The sequence below is a fragment of the Ylistrum balloti genome, unplaced genomic scaffold, assembly GCF_031769215.1.
Source record: "Ylistrum balloti isolate Yb309-2 unplaced genomic scaffold, AGI_CSIRO_Ybal_v1 Utg369674, whole genome shotgun sequence".
Lineage (NCBI taxonomy): Eukaryota > Metazoa > Mollusca > Bivalvia > Pectinida > Pectinidae > Ylistrum > Ylistrum balloti.
In genome coordinates, this window is record NW_026781918.1 from 839,585 (window position 1) to 861,092 (window position 21,508).

General features: G+C 34.5%; 1 protein-coding gene across 2 annotated transcripts; it reads right to left on the reverse strand.

Moving 5' to 3' along the window:
- Positions 1 to 701: 701 nt before the first annotated feature.
- On the reverse strand, positions 702 to 20,158 carry LOC132563587 (glycine receptor subunit alpha-2-like). 2 transcript variants are annotated; one of them, XM_060228330.1, is made up of 9 exons: positions 20,048 to 20,158; positions 10,470 to 10,649; positions 9,420 to 9,490; positions 7,450 to 7,517; positions 6,437 to 6,663; positions 5,699 to 5,781; positions 4,853 to 4,993; positions 4,043 to 4,422; positions 702 to 2,899 (listed from the first exon to the last, which is right to left on the reverse strand). In XM_060228330.1, the coding sequence occupies exons 2-9, from the start codon at positions 10,568 to 10,570 to the stop codon at positions 2,729 to 2,731; spliced, it is 1,242 nt and encodes a 413-aa protein (XP_060084313.1). In that variant the 5' UTR covers positions 10,571 to 10,649; positions 20,048 to 20,158; the 3' UTR covers positions 702 to 2,728. The 2 variants fall into 2 exon arrangements, with proteins under 2 accessions (XP_060084313.1, XP_060084321.1); XM_060228338.1 differs by lacking the exon at positions 20,048 to 20,158 and adding an exon at positions 11,625 to 11,926.
- Between the last annotated feature and the right edge of the window lie 1,350 nt (positions 20,159 to 21,508).

Here is a 21,508-nt window from a genome sequence, read left to right on the forward strand (position 1 = left end):
TTCCTGTTGCCCGATAACCGTCACATTGAAATGATAAAATAATTTATCAGAGATGAACATTATTTTAATCGAAGTGCAAAGACGATGGGTAATGTTGTAAAGTAAACAGTATACCTTATTGAGTAAATGGCTTTTTCTTTTGAAACTAGACCGTAACCATTATTCTTTCAAAACATTTGAACAAAATAAACTCCAATCGATTTGACAATGCGGTAAGTCATTATCTGCTAATACTTAATTGTAGATATATCATATGTTCAAAGTGTAAATAATTTTATCATCTCGTGTACACTTTGCATAAACGTTTTGATAAATAAACCTATTTTTGCAAATGAAGGCAGCTTTTCGTAATATTTACCGTAACATCAAATCTTGTCTCGATGGCTTTGATACATGGCCATCTATCTGCGTGTACCAACTATGTATCTTGATAATATATGTTCCTCATCCTGTGAAGTGATTTTTTTTTAAACTTTCCGTCAAACACATCCAATACTTTCTATTTATTCTCGGCCGCCATTGGTTGTCGAGGTTATCACTATACCATTCGACGTAGTGAAAACGAAGGGAAGTAACTCTGGGAGATTAGAATGTTTCAATTAAGAGTGTTTATAATTGAAACGATGCATTTGTTTCTACATATTTTATCAACAAAGAAACGAATATAACATATCTTCTTATAAAAAATAACAACTAAGTGGTTATAGCAAAATACTATAAATGTTTTTATCAAAAATGTAAAACAAACATAGAATAACATATTTCCTTGAAAAATTGAAAGGGTAAACATGTCTTTTTTTCATAATTTTCTGAATATACATACACCAGACCAAGTAACTATTCAATGAAACATGCGTAAAATTTCAAAAACGTCTTTAAAATACCACATGTCAAACAAATGCAAGACAACACATCTATGCGTTCAATTGTAACGAGGTTAAGGAGCGAATCTTACCGGATGTTGGAACTGATATATGTAAAGCTCAAAATTCACAGTTTCGGAAATTCCTATCAGTGTAAATCAATTAACTAAAATCAAGATACCATCCATTTCACTTATGATTTATCGCACAATATTCCCGGAGTGCACCGGCCCAACCTTTTTATGCTGCAATTTAGAAAACTAATGATATTCAACAAGTTAGTTTCCGATAGGTACGGCTGAACCCTTCAAACTTCACGCACCACATATTCCGCAATCCAGCCTCGAACCCGATCTGTATCTTGCGTTTTTCTAGCATGTTTAACCGATCCAAATAAGGTAAAATTAGACGGTAGCAAAGACTGAGTTCTGTAGGAAAGATACGTTAATTGTCTGTCGGAAGTAGAATAAGACGGTAGCAAAGACTTAGTCTATAGGAGAGATACGTTAATTGTCTGTTGGAAGTAGAATTAGACGGTAGCAAAGACTTAGTATATAGGAGAGATACGTTAATTGTCTGTCGGAAGTAGAATTAGACGGCAGCAAAGACTGAGTCTATAGGAAAGATACATTAAGTGTCTCTCGGAAGTAGAATAAGACGGAAGATACTACAGCACTGACCATCACTTGCACATCTACAAGATAAGAAGGATAAACAAGACGGTTATCTTACTGACCAAGTCTTACCATTATTTAAGAACATGATGGTGGCACATTCCCGCCAATAAAACCGTTTGTTTAGAGTTAAGAGATAAGGTAGAATGCATATGAAAATATCGACAAAGCAACGAAAATCTGCACTGTCTATGATGTAAACTATCCCAAAATTTTCTCTCTGAAGGTAAATATTGAAATTTTGAATTAATATGTGAGACCTATCACAATATAAATGTTGTTTTATATATAACTGTCCAGAAAAACACTGCATGACAGACATAAGACATATCTAAGTATGTGTATACCCACGACTGATCAATGTCCAGGTAACTTAAGATATAAATATATATATATAATATGAACTAGAGGATTAAGTAACAAAAGAATATCTACCAGACTTGTGTGATAAAGTGGAGGTCTGTTTGATGTGGTAACTCTAAACAGGTTTACTGTATCTGTTCAATGACGGATTAATAGGTTCAAATTTACCAATACATATGTAGCGAAATCAGAAGAGATGAAAATAAGGGCAGGCTTTAAAGTTAATTATTAAAATGTTTAAAAACATTTCATTTTAATTTGGAATGTCATAAGTACGAATATTGGATCACTTCCTGGTAACATATCAACATACAGGTTATGTCTATATCTTCGTTTCCGTGAATCTTCACGCTGTGATGAGACATTTTAATTAGTTGCTCTACCGGAAGTCATCAAAGATTTAATTACGTAATAAATCAACATGTGATGAATGATCATTAACATCGTTTGTAAACAAAAGTGATAATATATCACAAGCTTACTTACCGCTCTATAATTGATTGTATACCAGAAACTTTAATTAACATTTTTAGTATATACAATAAGGAAAATATAAAATAATTGCTTGGAAAACTTGATTAATTGAAAACAACATGACACAATATATACTATTTGTACCAATTATGTTTCTAACTGTTCGACTGTTTTAAATAGCCATTGTCTGCATACCAAGTAAACCCTTGGAAGAAAAGTAAGTGATTGTTAAAAAATGTTTTTCAAATGAACGATACGTTATTTCAACTCGTGAATCAAATCTTGATCTCAATGAATTTCTCCAACAAAACCTTCTCTTGGCAACATGATCCGACGTCGAGTGACAGCTGGAATCTATCCCGATGACGAAAGGTAGTATGACCAAAATGCAAGGTTGAAGAGTGCAAATGAACAAGGAAAGATAACTCTTGACACTTTATCTACCATTCGGGCTTTATCTGTAAAGGTCACCGGCCCAATACTTGATTTGCGCTTGACACCATTATCGCTGTTGCCGTTCATTTCCTGCCAATACAAAAATAATTTTTTTTTCAAATTTTGTAAATGAGAAAAATGACAGTGCTGTTTTTTCTGTTGCCATAATTGGTTGTTCAGTTCAATAAATGGCCGTATCTCATGTATGCTATAACCGGATGCAGTTCTGTGTTTTTTCATTCAGATTTTTGGTTCCGGTTTTGCGTAAGCAAACACGGATTTCTCGGTCTGTAATGACATATGTCAATATACTGCAAACTCAGTTCCGATAGATATGCTTTTGTTGACCAAGTTTTTTCAGCTTTTCCGATAACTGCGAATTGAACTAGACACAGCTAGTAAATACGGAAAGTCACATTACTGACGATTCAATTAGAAAATATTCAGTTAGAGAATAACTCGAAAGTTATCTATTAAGGTTTTTATCACTTTTCCTTCTTCTGATTTCGTCTTCAAATGGTTAATTAAAAGTTCTTTGGAGGCTTCGTAGACGAAATTATCAATTGTGTAATCATTACAAATTCAGTATTTAATTACAAATAACATATCGCAGGTTTAACAGCTCAGTGGGTGAAATGATTTATTTTTGTGATCATTTTTGTTAGATCTACTCATTTTGGCTGATGTATTGCTGTTTATCCGACTCTTATCCATATTTATATTTAACTGACTTATTACTAAAATACATCCATAGATAACAATCAAGATTTACTATCTCACAAATATTTCAAACTTTTGTGGCGAAGAAAACATTCCATTGTGTTTGGAATTAACATTTTAAATGTGTTTGCAGAATCAAAAGCATTCCCCTATTGACTGACGGCATGGATTCTATTTGAAATGTTCGTGTTTGCTTTAATACTTTTTTTTGTCCAATTGGTAACCTGGCAACACGGCAATATATCTGGAATAGTGGTGGATACCGTAACATATGCGTTAGTGTATAAACACAGTTTTATGTGATTGGCTCCAATACAAGATCTTAAAAGATCTATCATAATTTATTTCCTTTCTTGGTGTCTTTTCTACTTATGATTGTCTTATGTATATTTCACAGTTGTAATATTAAAATATTGTGACATAGAACTTTAATCACTATCAATAATCATTATGAAAGAGCTGGTTTAAGAAACAAAACAAACCAATTGGAAATGATTAAGGAACAAAACAAACCTGAGTGTTTAACATTCCGTCCGGTCCAATAGCTAGTGACGGAAGCAGTTTAGAGCGGCGTTTACGAGACAGAACGTTTATGTAAGCGAATTCGAGAAGTGAGGCGAAAACAAACATGAGACAAGTGGCCATCCATACGTCGATTGCCTTGATGTAGGAGACACGTGGAAGGGTGGAACGTGCACCGGAACCTTGCGTCGTTATGGTGAGAACTGTGAGGACACCCAATGAAATTCGAGCAGGTGTGGCTTCAGCGTCCACCCAGAATGAAACCCACGACAACATAACTATAAGAATACTTGGTATAAAAATTTGAGCGATGTAGTAACCGGTGTTTCTTGTGAGGTGAAGCGTGGTCTCGAGGCAGGAAAAATTTCCACCTACAGTTAAAAACATGACATAATCAAACGAAAAAATATCAAACAAACTAACAAACTTTCTAGACATTGGTGAACAAAGCAGATCGAAGACCGTTCGAATTAAAGATGGCGAAAGAGACATAAGATGGATTTCGTTATCATTATATTACCCTTTGGTACATAAATGTATATGTATAAAGACAAGCACATCACATCCACAATATACAGATATTTTATTCTTAGTTTTGTAAATAAAATTATATATTTATATATATATATATATATATATATATATATATATATATATATAAAATAAAAATAAAAATATGAACTAATGACCCTGTATGTTTGAAAATGAACACGTGTTTGGTTAAAACATTCACCAAATTAAAATTACATATATATACCTATTACATACAGCATTCAATGTATAAACGATATGACCACTTACTTTCTCCATAGTTTTTTTGGCAGTCGTTAGTTATCGATGGTTGATCAGAAAAGAAGAATTGAGGAAGAAGTCGATCTGTTTGCATTTCTACAGCTTGGTAAGGGTGCCATTTAAATATCACATTGTCTGTTGTGTAACTGTCTGGACAGAAAAAAAGAACACCTTCATCAGCTGATTGTTGTCCCGTGCTTACAACAGGTCTATTTTAATCATAACTGGTGCTTTATATCAGAGAAAAGAATCGTGTTTGGTAATATTCAGTTTGGAAGGAACACTATTTAAAGCGATATAACTGTGAAGATTATGCTGTTTACACTCCCAATTGGGTTTCGGTGCTATCTCCTTATTTGCTTGTTAGACAGAACCTTGTGAAATGTAAGTCACCTTCCCGACCTTTGGTGGGGTTTCCCCTGGTACTCAGGATTTCTCCAATAGTAAGGCCCCTCGAGGTATTCAATCCGGACCAACAAAGGTGATTAATATAAATTGGTATAACTAATTTCGCAATTTTTACAAAAAAAGTTGATAAAAATCACAAAGTGCAAATAATAACACATGACAAATTTCAAAATGATGCAGAAATATCTTGCATTGAAAGCAATGATAAAGAATCAGCGCGTGTATTGTGAGAGTCTAAAGAACACACGTTATCAATTAAACTCTTTATTTACATATTTCAGTGAAAACCAGCCAGCATTATTTACAAAGTAAAATATTTCCTGAAGAACTGAAAAGGGCATTGACAAATTCATTTACAGTGCTATAGCACAATTGAACACACTTCAAGTTCAACAAATATTTGGTATGTATAGAAATGAACAAAGCCATTTCTGGTTTTTTACTTACAGCTCTCTAAGGCAATGTGACATTTCTGGGAATCCAAGGGGTAGGCCGATAGTTTCATGTCACATGATAATGTCATCGTCACTCTGTAGATTGTTCAAAAGACGCAAAAATGAACATCACAATTTAATAAAGATTCATAGTTGGAAACTACATGATTCAGTTTTTTCCTCTTTCTAAGGGCTAAGAGGCCTAAATTTTGAGATGTATCAAGTGACGGAGGAAATTCAAAAGTGATCGAAAGAAATGTCTGAATCTAAATGTCTCGAAGGCAAGATAATTCAATAATTTTCATAAGAACGTGTGTATATTCTTCTGAACATTTCTACCTACCTCTGCTTTTATATTGAATGTTCCAGTTGAATGTGATTTTTATAGACGCTTAACGTGTCCATTTTGTTCAAAATTATATCACCGATGGAAGCGTTAGCCATTTATTGACAAGTTATGTTTACAAGTAGCTAACCGTTGACCATTTTTAAATATATATTTTTTTTAATATTGACTATGGCCAATACGCCATAATTATTGTCAATACTACCTCTCGCGTTTTCACTGTAAACAAGTGAAAATTCCGAACCTCCAACAAAGCCAACGACCCATTCTCTAAATTGAACAATCAGGTTCGTTTTTGTCAAACTTTTGACCAAAATGTACTCGAGCAGCTAAAACAATGTGGAAATGCCCTTGTACGATATTAACTTCATTCCCGAAAAATCTTCCCTTGGACATCTCACCTACCTGACACTGTAGAACACTGTTCCATTAGGATATAGATGCATGAGTTTGTTGGGTACCGTGATGTAGTGGAAGCTTGCAGATTTCTCGTTAGCGAAGAATGTATCAGGCACCCAGACTTGGTCTATCATTCGGTTATCAAGTTCTAGCATCTTCATCCCCGATACTGGTGGGTACTTCAGGCGATTATCTATCCACTTCTGACGCAGGAATATCGTCACTGTGTAGTCCTGTTAACGATATCATTGATTGGTCATATCATTTCAGACAGGTGATGGTACATTACAACATCTGACTTTCAAGCCTGATGATGTTTTAATTATAATTTCATAACAAATCAAAAATTGTTGTTGACAATATCATTATCGTGTCTTTCTGATGCTTTAAGATAAATACATATAGTTCATTTGCTTTAGCCCTAGTTCACCAAAAAGTTCATCGTTAACATTTCATTATCATTTAACCACAGCTGTACAGAATATAGCCCTAATTCAACCTAATAATGGTATATCGTTTACAACGTAAGCCAGCCAACTTTTCGTATCTTGTACGTGTTGTATAATCAGATTTAATGTTGACATGGTGTGCGGTAATATAATTAAAAACTGGCAATATCTTCAGAAAATGAAAACATTGAGCACATTGCATAATTCGTGTATAAACTCAATTAAACGAATAAATCATATGTAAATAAATTATATTTACTAGTTGATATTTCATAAATGCTGTTTAGATACGGAAGTACAATCTAATTGCAGAAATCACGAACAATGACAAAACACTATTTAGATATTAGAGAGGTATGAAACATGCCTACTATAGGTGATGTTTGTTTTATCATGGACACAGTTAGGATCAGAACGTCCGTTAGATCATTTGGTTATGTCTTCTATTGTTCTGCTGTTGCCAGCGTGTTTTGATATCCTTTTTGTGGGCAGCTGTAATGTTATATTTTGTACTAAGACCTTACGTACTGATCCTAAGGTTGTTGACAATTAGAATAAGGAATACTTTACCATGGATGCTTCATTCAAGGAGTCGATGCTCATGACATAAATCTGAATAGTGACAGCTGTAGGAACATCTGTAATAAAATAGGCAAGTCTTCAACATTTTAAAAATTCTGACTAGAGCTCAATACATGCTTTGGAAAGTTTGGTATCAATACGTCATACTAACAGCTCATGTATTATATCAATTACATTCGTTTTTCAAATACACGTTTACACGCATATGTACCATCGTCATTTAAATCTCATTCCCAAAGTTTGACGTATTTGATTTTCTTTAGATAGTAGTTCACTTGGGAAAGTGAAGGGAAGTGAAGTAAAGCGATTTGGGAAATTTACATGGCTGGTGTCGTCGATAAAACAGAAGACACCATTCTGGAGTGTCTAAGCAGGTTTTCATGAAAACGTACTCATTCTCAAATGTTCATCTTGTGTTTGGTTAAAATATTTTTGATAAATCCGATATCTAAATTTTTCAGTGATTTGAAGAAATTTCCAATGACTTCGTATGACATACTCTTTGTTAAGTTATTTCAGGATTTAAGCCAGTTTCAATAAAGCTGGGATAAGCACAGATTTCGTGATTTACAGTAGTTTCTTTAAAACCTTCTTTCGTTCATGTTTTGTCCTAATTTGGTCGAATCTTAGTTTGAATTTTGATATTTTTTTCCTTTTTGCATATGATACTAAGCGTCTCTATTCATCTTTAAATGTTAAAACAAACTAATTATTGTACAAAAGATCCCAGATATTGTTATGATCTGTATTTGCTCTATACAAGTTGAATTTTTTCCTCGTATTTGTTCTCAACTGTTGGTTGTATTGTCATTCATTGATAAAACTACCATACGGTCTTTGGTAATTACGTCACAGTTACTTTCTGAGAAACTTTGAAGTAATCTCAATCCATCAAAATGCAAGATGACCACTCGTAAGCCATTTTTCACGCCATAAAGGAAATCTATATTATTTTTAAAGAAACTTGGATATACAAACTAAAACTGTCAAAATGAAAGTAGGTCATATTGTTTTTAAGATCAATTTAATTAAGACGTATGCAAAAGAAAAGACCACGTGCAACTACTATGTAGAATTGGAGAACGATTCATCCATTCCTTTTCAAGCAATTTCAATAACAAACTTCAATTGTCAAAGTTACAGATGATCGTTTGTCAACTATTTTGTTTTGTTACCCGACTCAAAATTAAAAAGGTCACTACTAAGGACAAGGGTAACCCACATTTTAAATTCAAAAAGAAATCTATTAGATTAAAGACCGCCTAAAAGTCATTTTGACTTTCTTATCAGTCCAAAACCTATGAAATAAAAACACTGTTAGGAGTTAAGGGGAACCTTCATTCGAATGGGGGAGGGTAAACTTTGAAAACTGTTGTAAAAGATGATTAGTTAAATAGGCTACAGATCAAACACGACTTATTTACACAAACTGCTTTTCTCTTCAACAAGTTTTGTTTCCCATTCAAAAGTGATTCATATTTGATCCATTATTTAAATGATTTGTATGGAAAACTTTTCATCCTGGCCATGTGCCCAAAGGGAAACAAACCAAATGTCTTGATAATAAAATGGATTACTACAAACAGTTAACAAATTTAATTGTCATACACGTAAAATGCTTTGACGTGATCATGCAGCACTGGAGAAATATGTTCCGTTTATAGCATTATGTATTATTCAGAATCAGTAAAATAAAGATTGCATCAAAATAAAACGCAGCATAATCTGAATCATACCGAGATATATTAGCATACCCTAAACAGAGACTCTGTTTTATAGCTTGTGAGCTTTTATATTATCACTAAAAATAAATCTGCATATGACATTTATCTGTTTTTACCATCATGTTGTGTTGATAAAAGATGTATTCTGGATATAATGAAAGCAGTAATACTGGAGGTAAATAATAATTACGTGAATCGTTTATCATTGTAAGCTGCAAACACAAGGTATCTCACCTTCCTCGTATTCTGGGGATATTTTGGAGTCATATGTACCGTCGTCCAACAGCTGTCGGAGGATATCCTGTCTATCAAACAATGTGAACTATATAATATTAAAAGTGATCATGTATATTAAAACATATTAAAGGTAATATAAAATATATTAAATTAATTTAAAAAAAAACTGAATATATTTCAATAAGTAATATATGATATCTAGAATTAGATATACCTTAAAATGTATAATAAAGTATTGATGGACATTGGAACAAACACTGGAAAATATAGTTAAATATTTCCACCGAATTTTACATGAATCTCCATATGATATGTGATTTATAAAACTTTGAAAATTCTCCGAGACAAATGGAAACTTTTAAGTCCTTAAATACTTTTAGATACTCTTATTATTCAAGCAAATATTGTAGAAAAAGAAAACATTTCTAGGTCAAACCTGAAGTTAACTTTTGCTCTATAAAGCCATTGCTATGTCATAATGCAATCTGTAATTATGTGACTACATTTTCTTTATCTAAACCGGACGTCACAGTTGGTTACATTACACACGTGTAATAGTGAAAAACTCGCACGTACATATTCACCGAATATCAAGGCAACTATGAGATAAAGTGGTATACTACATCTATGTACAAAATAAGCCGATATACCTAAGTGTATACCGAAACAAGTGTTATACAATGTTATACAGTGTTATACAATGTGTTATACTATACCGAACTAGGTATTTTACTGCTACTTTTGGATGCAATTAATGACATACAATGGGCTTGGCAATTGCAACTATTTGCATTAGTCAATATAACAATTTTGTTACTAATTGTTCAAGTAGACACTAAGGAATGATTGGATAAAATTACAATGGATTTGGTTTTTTCAGTAATAACGAATCATAATTCTGTTTTCATGACTAACGAGAATTAAAGTTCTACAAACAAAACTGGATTTATTTTCGTCAAGTCATAAGAAACACTTCGATATTATAGCTAGACTATCGAGACTTTACAAGTACTAGTCATGTAAACAGAAGTAATGGAGAGCTGTTACCTTGTATGATTCTTGTTGTCAAGGAAATGGCTTCCCTCCAGAAGCTGGTACCATGCGGTAAATATGATATAACTCTGCAGAAAGGTCACCAAAACGCTCATCTTTCTAAAACACTATACACAGGTCCCAGGTCGACAATCATCGTTTATTCTATCTCCCCGATCTGTATTCTCCCCGTATCTGTTAATCAATAGCAGATGAAACCAAATAAGGTCAAAACAAGCTTAAATGTACCATGTATAACAGACAAATAGAAAGTTAGATTGTTCCATCAGAAGGTAACATTAACATGATTACAGATACTGTTTTAATATCAAACATACATTATCTCCAATACTTCATAACGCTTGTAAACTCTGTTTTAAAACCAATTTTCCAAACCTTTAATCTAGAAATGACTGTTATAGAATATCTGCATTCATGCGGAAAATATGATAATTAACCACATATAAATGCATCCGTGTTTGACGTTTCATCGCCTTCATTGTAACATGCATGATATATCTCTATAGGATACAGATAACGTGTCATTTGAAATTCAAACTCATGTTTCATAAACAGGATGTCCCTCAAGAAAATCAATTTTGGTTCTAGAATTCTGATCAATTATGAAAAGCATACCATATCATTGAGTTACAAGTAAAAAAAATAGAAATTGGGGTAATTTGTTAATTTGTATAAGGGGACTAGTAATATTATACATTTCCAGGGAACATATGTTGTGTATCGCGACCTTACGTCTGATGGAAACCATGTAAGTAGGACTTGAAATAAAACTCTAATGAATATGATTGTGGACAACACAATATATAGATTCTATGTAGAACTTCCTCGGGTTGACCGCGACTAAATCACACAATGTAGTTTTAAAATAAAGATATTTATCTACGGATTATAGTCTTTAGATATCGTTGATGACCAGAAAACTTGTTCATTTTTTACCAACTTGTATTCCTTCAAACATTTTGCAAAAAACTTAAAAGCAGTTGAGATCTATCTTGGTAATTATCATATCTATAGAAAATTTCAAAACACCAGCTTCAGCACTCAGTTCCTAAAGAATCTATAGCAAGTTTTAAAACCGAGCCGACAAACCAGCTTAAACACTGAGTTCCTAAAGAATCTCTAGAAAATGTTAAAACCGGGCCGACAAACCAGCTTCAACTCTGATTTCCAGTAGGCTTAAATCACCGCCGACAAACCAGCTTCAACTCTGATTTCCAGTAGGCTTAAATCACCGCCGACAAACCAGCTTCAACTCTGATTTCCAGTAGGCTTAAATCACCGCCGACAAACCAGCTTCAACTCTGATTTCCAGTAGGCTTAAATCACCGCCGACAAACCAGCTTCATCACTCAGTTCCTAACGAATCTATAGAAAGTTTTATAACCAATCAAGCAAACCAGCTTCAAAACTCAGCTGCTGAAGGTTTTAATCCACTGCCTACAAACCAGCTTCAAAACTCAGCTGCTGAAGGTTTTAATCCACTGCCTACAAACCAGCTTCAAAACTCAGCTGCTGAATGTTTTAATCCACTGCCTACAAACCAGCTTCAAAACTCAGCTGCTGAATGTTTTAATCCACTGCCTACAAACCAGCTTCAACTCTGATTTCCAGTAGCTTTAAATCATCGCCGACCAAACAGATTCAACACTGATTTCCAGTAGGTTTAAATCACCGCCGACCAAACAGATTCAACACTGATTTCCAGTAGGTTTAAATCACCGCCGACCAAACAGATTCAACACTGATTTCCAGTAGGTTTAAATCACCGCCGACAAACCAGCTTCAGTAGTCTTTTCCTTCAGAACCTATAAGAATGTGTAAAACCATATGTCTCAATTAAGCCTCAGTTCTCAGTTCCATCAGAATTTATATAAAGTTTAAAATCCAAGGCCGACACTCGAATGACATGTGCTATTTCGTAACGATTTACGGATATTAAAGACATATTAATCCGACTTACAAGGATGTCTAGACAAATCCTTCGGTGACTACTAGTACAATCAATACACTTGTACAAATATCAGCATGTGTATTACATATATCCGTAGTGCATAAGTCCTTACAAATCATTACATGACTAACTACGATAATGCAATCAGTGATCACACTAATGAATATGCATTTCCAGGTTGTAATTAGCAATTATTACAGTCATTTTACCTATATACATATATTAAGTTAATTGCACACTCGTGTACAAATAATGTTAAATTGATGGTTTCTTTGTTATAATTTGAAAATACACCCTCTGAATAGACCGAACAATTGCTGATAGTTCAAAACTCTGACGACTTTTTAGAAAACGGCTAACGGATATCCGTTGTGTTTTCTGTCATTCTGAGATTCTAGTATCAACACAACTTATCAATTTATCTACCAAGTTAATTGACACAGAAAATCTTGCATGATTTTACATTCATTTGAGACATTTGAAACGAGTCTATTTTTTTTTTTTTTTTTTCATTTACCGAGTCTCGGGTGAGGTAGAAAAAATGCGACGAGATTTCTTATATCTTATAACAAGGAACGAATGTAATATTCTGTTTATCACTGATACAACATAACTTACATACCTTTGCGATCATTCACAAAAATACTCATTAAGACTAATTTGAAATCTCCATTGTTATTTCGCTCAATGTGTCATTATTTGGTGTCGTCAAAGAACCAATGACGCAAAGAACTTATGACGTCACAATCGAAAATAACGAGAACCTGCTATTAATCACTGCGGTGATAGATATGCCAATAAGAAAATAATTTGATATAAACAGTATGTTTCGTTTATAGTGCAAGCGGCGTATCTCATACTGTAGGACAACCTAACAAATTAGTTTCAATACATTTTTATTGTCTATTGACGCTTGAAAATTAATAATTATAACACCGGTTTACTTTTATTTGAAATATTACCGTTTTCTGTTATACACGGCTGACACTTGTGAGAAACAATTTATCAGAATTGACATCTCACATGGTGTTATAATTACTCGGCATACTGTTACATAATTTTCCAGCATGTTAATAATTACCCAACCCTATACCACCAGGATATTTCAATACAGACACCAGACGTCTGACTTACTAGGAATATTGATCGGCTGGTAATTACATAACCTTTCTGGTTCCTGGGGATATATCCGTGAAACAATCAGCATTTATTGTAGGAGTGTAAGAAAATATCGTTTACATGTAGTTTGTATCAAGTTATTGTAAGATAATTGAAACAGTTTATTTTTAGCGTTCTGGTCAGTCGATATATCTTGTATTTGGCACTCGCTTTCAGCGCTATGCTATATGAGAATTGTTTCATACTTTTCATCTGTTAGAAATAAAATACCGTTTTCACTTAAAAGTTGAAACTGAGGATTTGTTCAGGATTCATGTGAGTTTAGTAAGTGATTCCTTTTTTGAATTATCACCAACGAAACATCACTGAGTGCTGGAGGTTTTTTTTATATTATTTCACAATCATTGTAATGTTGTTAGTAGAAATACTTGTTTTACAATATTTAATTGTTTTGACACATATGCAAGTTAGCTGAAGAATGTTTTTATCTTTCCATCGATGTATGCTTTATAACTATCGCGCTGTTGACAGCTGTATAAAGCATTGCCTGAATGCCTTCCCTTGTCGCTAGTATTTGGTGTCATATAGGGTGGAATTCTGACTTTCTGTCCCCGACCAAGAAAAAATAAAATTGTGGATAGACAGTCAAAAGCCTTACAAAGTGATGTTTAAGAACCGGTTGGCTCGTTAACCTATCTTAAATGACAATCTTGGTCGCCGATTTCTCCCTATTTTTTGTAAAGACTGTAATATTTCTACCTTCATAATTTCATTTGATATTATCCCCCTAACCCACCACCATCACAAAAAAATAAGATCAAAAGTAACGCGATTAACATATTATCTATATCAAGTTATTGCTATCTGGTCGTACCGTCACCTACAGTTATGCAGTTATCTCCCTTGCCATCCGGCGACTGCCACGAAGTAGGTAGAAATAGAATTGAGATTGAGATGTAAGGTTTTATATTTCAATGTTTACGGATGACTTTAATTTCGCTTTCTTCCCTTTTATGCCTCTATACATGCGGTCACTACCATCACCAAGAGTAACGGAAGTACAAAACACCCAGTGAGTTTTAATCTTTATTCTGGTGTGTTTTGCTTTGTTTACCAAAAGTTGCATTAAATAGGTAAAACGATAAATAAACATTCTTTGTTTTAAAACAATTGCGAAAAAAGTTTACATCAATCAATCTTGGTTCGGATGAAAGCGTGTGAGGGATTTTACTGTGTGAGGAAACCAGATTACCTGGTGGAAACCTATATGGTCAGGTAGGTGACCTCCATACATTTTCGCGTCCATTACGGGAATTGTACGAACTGGTAGCCCGGACTTCTAGGTGAAAGGCATTATGTTGCACTTTACTCATCGTATAATCAGAGACGTATATATAATTAAACGTGTGTTCATTATAAGAACGCGTGACCATCAGGTTATACGCCGGATAAATACTGCGGAGGATCTCTGGAGACATGTGGCGAATGCGCATTTACATTTTCTAAACTGATTGGGGAATTGTTTACGACAATGATTTGACAATGTTTCTAAGATAAACATCATCTATTATTGAAAATAAATATACACTGTGAATCAACATCATATAGTGCCCCGCCTAAATCGCGTTTATATCACAAATTATGAAAGTCATCAGCTTTTCATCCTCAGAGGACAAAGATAATCTTTCTGGGCATAACCATATTATCAAAATGGCAGCTTGATTGCATTGTCCTGACGTATCCAATCATTTGGCGGTAATCCCTGGTGAGACATATTAGTGATGTCAGGGACAGGTCGTCGCCTTGAGCTGGTTACAGCTGTATACATTACAATGTATCTAATATATCACGTAATTGAAAAACAAACATATTAATCATTTGTATTGCATAAATGTTTAACGGGGTGTGGATATAACAAAAACATGTCTTCATATTTTGTTTTTTTTTCATGCGTAATAAAAATACATTATTTTTTAAAAGTATATCTCAGGTAATTTTCTTTCACGATCGCTTCATCTATTTGTTTGAAAGGAATCCTAGAGATTTTTTTCTAACTCGTGACGAATTTCATAAATCTCGAAAATCTCATATCAAATTGGATATTTATCTTCATTTATACCTAATTGATGAAACAAACCCCAGATATGTGTTTAATTTGTGACGAGTTTCATAAACCATATAGAAAATAGAAACGAATGAAAAATTATGTTTAAACTTGTATACTTTTGAAAACATCAGTGAAAGCAGTATGTTTTGAAACTTACACAAACTCTAAATTGGCAATATTCTCATTCTATATCTCTGTACTTCGTGACGTCAATATCAATATGACGCAAAAAAAACCGAATAAACATAAATACAAATAGAGAATACATGTCTTAAAATATAAACGGTATCTGGCAAGAGTGAAGAAAGACGAAAGTGGCTAGCCACTTTTGTTTTCATGTTCCGAGCCAAAATGCAGTTTATAATTTTAGAAACTGACGGTGTATTCTATTTATCGTGCAACGTTGATTGAAAATCAGATCATCGATACTTCAACAGATTTGTTGTTCAATCTTTGTTTACCTGGCGTTAGCGTTACGCTTAATTTTGCCTGATGACGTGCGCCAAAATAATTGCTCCGCGCAGAAATATAGTTCCACACTTAAATGGATATGACGGCGATTTTATAAATTTTCGCAAATAAAATGTTCATTACAACATATAAAATCGCCTATTTCAACATTTATCTTATTGCTAAACGTCAATTCTAAGTAAATTCAGAAAGTAATTCTGTCGAACTAACGCACTTGCTAAAATACAGTCGTTTTCCGTCACTGTCGAATCAGCAAAAATATATGTGGCAGGTGTATTTCGACAATGACAGCGCCAGTTGCAGGACAAATGTTGTTATGCTGATAACAGTGATGTTACGTAATTAAACAGCTTATATATATCACCTTCCAGCACCGTTAACTCAGAAACAGAGATTCATACATGTATCTAACGCCGAGGAAAGATTTTTGAGTTCAAAATTTCATTTTCTTCATCACTCAGTGGTGATAGATTATTATTTTACAACTCTAGGTGTAGTGACGTGACATTATCATGTCGTCCTAAATTGCCCATGTATCAAAATTGAATTATAGAAATCCGACTGATGACGGGACCAGATTGCATGTATGGGACCTTTGATTTTGTTGTTGTTGTTGTGTTTTTCCATTTTGAGAGGAAAACTACGTTAACTGTATACAAGATTTATTTTCTGTAGCAAAACTAAGAAAATACCAGTGAATTGTGGCAGATGTTGACGAGTCAGAATTAAGACAACTCTGTGAACGAACCAGGAGCTCTCACAAAAATAGAACCAGAATACCCCTCATGTCTCGATCCAAACAGTCGAAATAGAAGAGAAAATAAAGTTACATGTCAGAAAAGTATTACTAAAGAGTAGAATAAACTGTGAGTAAGTGTATGTAAAATTGAGTTGTGGAACCTAGTTACGCACATTGTCAAGATGTCAGAGTCAGAGATTGCCCACCGGTTTTCAAATCAGTTCTTGAAATCATTTTATTGTATCACGAAAGTAGCCAATTAAGACCCCGTTGTTTTCATCAACAACATTTACTGCTTATCGACCTATCTGGGAAGTATTTTCAATGAACACATTCCGATTTCGGACTTAAATGTTCAGATTTCCGGAGGTGACTAATGCATGTACATAATTCGCTATAGATTTTTCGTTTTCACGAATGCCTAATGAATACTTATGTCGCTAATGCGGAAAAACGTTTGGCCTAAGCGGAACTAATATACCTCTTAAGCAAATATTGATACTGATGTTGAGATATTTACACCGAACACGTGTCACAACAATTATTGTGAAATACGTAACATCCTGAAGAGTTCGACTTTTGTGTCGCAGGTGTAATACATGTTGATGTACAAATTTTAACCATTAACCAGAAACAAATATATAATTGTATTCGTTTCCATGATATAGATTCATCAATCATACCTTGTGGATACATGTTTGTATAATACATGCTAATCGAATAATCAATTCAGTTTCAGCACCATCCCGTATAATGTTCTTTTCATCATTCGTTGAAAATTGATTACGTGCATAGAATTTGATAGAATAGCTATTATCAACACACATTATATATGTATTTATGATATTATAGAAAGTGCATAGGCCATTACATAACACCGTCCTGTACCAGGTCTTGGATTTCACATAACACTGGCCTGTATCAGGTCTTGGATTTCACATAACACTGGCCTGTATCAGGTCTTGGATTTCACATAACACTGGCCTGTATCAGGTCTTGGATTTCACATAACACTGGCCTGTATCAGGTCTTGGATTTCACATAACAGTGGCCTGTATCAGGTCTTGGATTTCACATAACACTGGCCTGTATCAGGTCTTGGATCTCACAAAACACTGGCCTGTATCAGGTCTTGGATTTCACATAACAGTGGCCTGTATCAGGTCTTGGATTTCACATAACACTGGCCTGTATCAGGTCTTGGATTTCACATAACACTGGCCTGTACCAGGTCTTGGATTTCACATAACACTGGCCTGTATCAGGTCTTGGATTTCACATAACACTGTCCTGTATCAGGTTTTGGATTTCACCTAATACTGTCCTGTATCATATCTTGGATTTCACATAACACCGTCCTGTATCAGGTCTTGGATTTCACATACCACTGGCCTGTATCAGGTCTTGGGTTTCACATAACACTGACCTGTATCATGTCTTGGATTTCACATAACACTGACCTGTATAAGGCCTTGGATTTCACACAACACTGGCCTGTACCAGGTCTTGGATTTCACATAACACTGGCCTGTATCAGGTCTTGGATTTCACATAACACTGTCCTGTATCAGGTTTTGGATTTCACCTAATACTGTCCTGTATCATATCTTGGATTTCACATAACACCGTCCTGTATCAGGTCTTGGATTTCACATACCACTGGCCTGTATCAGGTCTTGGGTTTCACATAACACTGACCTGTATCATGTCTTGGATTTCACATAACACTGACCTGTATAAGGCCTTGGATTTCACATAACACTGGCCTGTACAAGGTCTTGGATTTCACATAACACTGGCCTGTATCAGGTCTTGGATTTCACATAACACTGTCCTGTATCAGGTTTTGGATTTCACCTAATACTGTCCTGTATCATATCTTGGATTTCACATAACACCGTCCTGTATCAGGTCTTGGATTTCACATACCACTGGCCTGTATCAGGTCTTGGGTTTCACATAACACTGACCTGTATCATGTCTTGGATTTCACATAACACTGACCTGTATAAGGCCTTGGATTTCACATAACACTGTCCTATTTCATGTCTTGGATTTCACATAACAGCGTCATGTACCAACAGAAACTGAGATAATTTGAACCAAGGGATAAATGAGCATATCAAGATGAATTGGGTAAGGAACTAATTACTAAATCATTGATTTCGAACACTTAAAGCTGTCGACATTCTGCATGGAGTAATTTCCGTTAGTGATAGAGATGGTTTTAGGCAGTATTGATTCGTCTGTTTACCCAGACTGACTTTATACTAGTACAACTAGCTAAATCACTAATTACTACAACAATCCCAGCACTTTTACAACTATACAATTCGTTAAGCAGTCAAATTACCGTCCAACCATAACCTTAAATATATTTATACCACTCACTAAACAGTAAAATTACCGCCCAATCTTAACCTCGAACATGTTTTTACAACATGCTAAGAAGTAAATTTACTGCCCAACCTTAACTTTAAATTTGTTTATAAAACACACTAAAATTACTGCCCCGACCTTAACGTTAAAAACGTTTATACAGCACATTATTTTTACAACACACTAAACAGTAAGACCGATTTTCTTAACAGATTGATATCCTGTGATTTTACATCTTCAGATGTGTGGACAGTTAATTGTTATTCTCGTTAATTTAAAGATATAGGAAATGTATACACCATTTTTAAGGAAGAAAGACAGACATCAATCGTCGGCATAGTCCCAGGAATTGCGCACACTTGCCTTAGATGTATCTCGTAGATCAATTGCACTGATCATGCATGCTTAAAGTTTATGTTTGCCGCAAATAACAGTATGTCGTTAGATGAACAATTTTGAAACAAGTTTTCGATGAAATTCAATATATAATTACACGAGAAATTACGATGTAAGTACAGAACTTAATTACATAAGTAAAGATCATTATACATAGATTTGACAGGGTATTATTTAGGAACACTATGTAATTTAAACATTGATATATTGTTAATGTATACAAAACCCTCTCCCAGTAAATATGCATCGACCATTTCCTGACTTGTTTTAATTAGAACATATAATGACATATTCAATAAATAATTTTTTTTCGGTGAAGTCAGCATGAATACATAAGCGGAAATTTATCATAATTAAAGAAAATGATGAAACTACACTGTATATACATATTCAGTATGTTCCATACTTACGCTTAGTAAAGATCTCATTCCCATAGAATAACACTGTTGCGTCCGGTCCGAATGCCGAGTCTGTAATGTCGTGTAGAGCGCCCGAGTGATCGTTTCCAGTCCGCGTATATCAAACACTTGTAACCGACCAGTAGGAGCTACAGCAATGATATACCGATACACAGGTCGTCAGTTGTGGGTAATGATAGGGAGATTGCGTTTTTCAATTTTCACATCATTCAAGCATTTGATCAGTTTTCTGATAATCTAAATTATACTGAAGTGCAGTAGATGAGCGCACAGATAAGATTCTTCCTGTCAACGCGGCCGTTATAGAAATAATTCACCTGCATCGAACAAATGGACGGAAGATACCTCTGTAGAGTTACATAACCGGCTGAAGTTGATCTGCCTTTCAGACAACTATGCAAATGGAGTTTTAAGTTAGGAGACTAATAGTGATTGATCCCTTGCAGTTTCCATCACTTCAGAAGCAAATTTAATACAAACATAAAAACTATAAAGGATGACATTTTTTAAACATGTTTTTAATCCTTAACAACTATTTCATGTACTCGGAAACCTAACCTCCATCACATAATCAACATATCTAAACTTGTTTCTCATTCCATATGTATGTGTTAAATTGTTGAATATTGAATCAAAATATTAAGCAGTCACTTCTGTTATGTACACTACGCATGTACTTGTTTAATCAATGTGATATCGATGGATTCGGAATAAAGATTAACATTTTCCGAGCAAATTTATATAGGAAAGGAAAAACTTCGGTCGACCATTGCGCGGGCCTGTCACGTAAAGACCTATGTTACCCAAGCGCAATCTTCATTCAAAGTTGTGAAAGCGATGATTTGGTCTCACCAGCTGCAAGCTGGAATAAATCACTGTGACAAAACTGAGTGTAAAAATAGAATAAACACATCTGTCACACCAACAATGAGGAAGCGTTGGCACAACTTTGGTATCGTTACCGCCTAAGGCATTGTAAAAATCATGCATTCAGTTCAGACATGCCGCCTTGATGAGACACCGAATCACGTGACTGATCATCGCTGTCACTTCGGTACATGTTTAATTTTTCCGTTTGATCTTGAAAATAGACGATCTTTTGGAAAAAGGTATAACATTAAACGCGAGCGGCCCGCCAGCTGATATATGAGTTATTCATAACAATACAACATGTTAGTGTTTTCCATCAGATTTGGTGTCATCAATATTTCAACTTGTTCTGAGCCAAACTCCGTCCGATCAAAGGTTACTGAATAATATATATATATATGTGTGTGTGTGTCATGATCAGTGTGACCTAAAATGCGCGAGCACGCGCCAGGCAAAAAAAAAATCCGGGTTATGTTGACAGATCTGAGTGGAGCGGCATTCTCCACATCATAGAAGTTAATGTAAGTTGGATCCGTTCAGAACATTTCACAGAAATGGGAACCACATGTTTTGTCTTCCATG

Bases quoted from the DNA above. Each gene is read 5' to 3' on its own strand.
- LOC132563587 (XM_060228330.1), bottom strand. From the start codon at position 10,570: ATGAGCGTTTTGGTGACCTTTCTGCAGAGTTATATCATATTTACCGCA. The intron at 6,664-7,449 runs GTAAAGTATTCC...TATCGTTAACAG, and splicing joins CCTTGAATGAAGCATCCATG to GACTACACAGTGACGATATT. The intron at 4,994-5,698 runs GTAAGTAAAAAA...TTTTCTGTCCAG, and splicing joins TCACATTGCCTTAGAGAGCT to ACAGTTACACAACAGACAAT.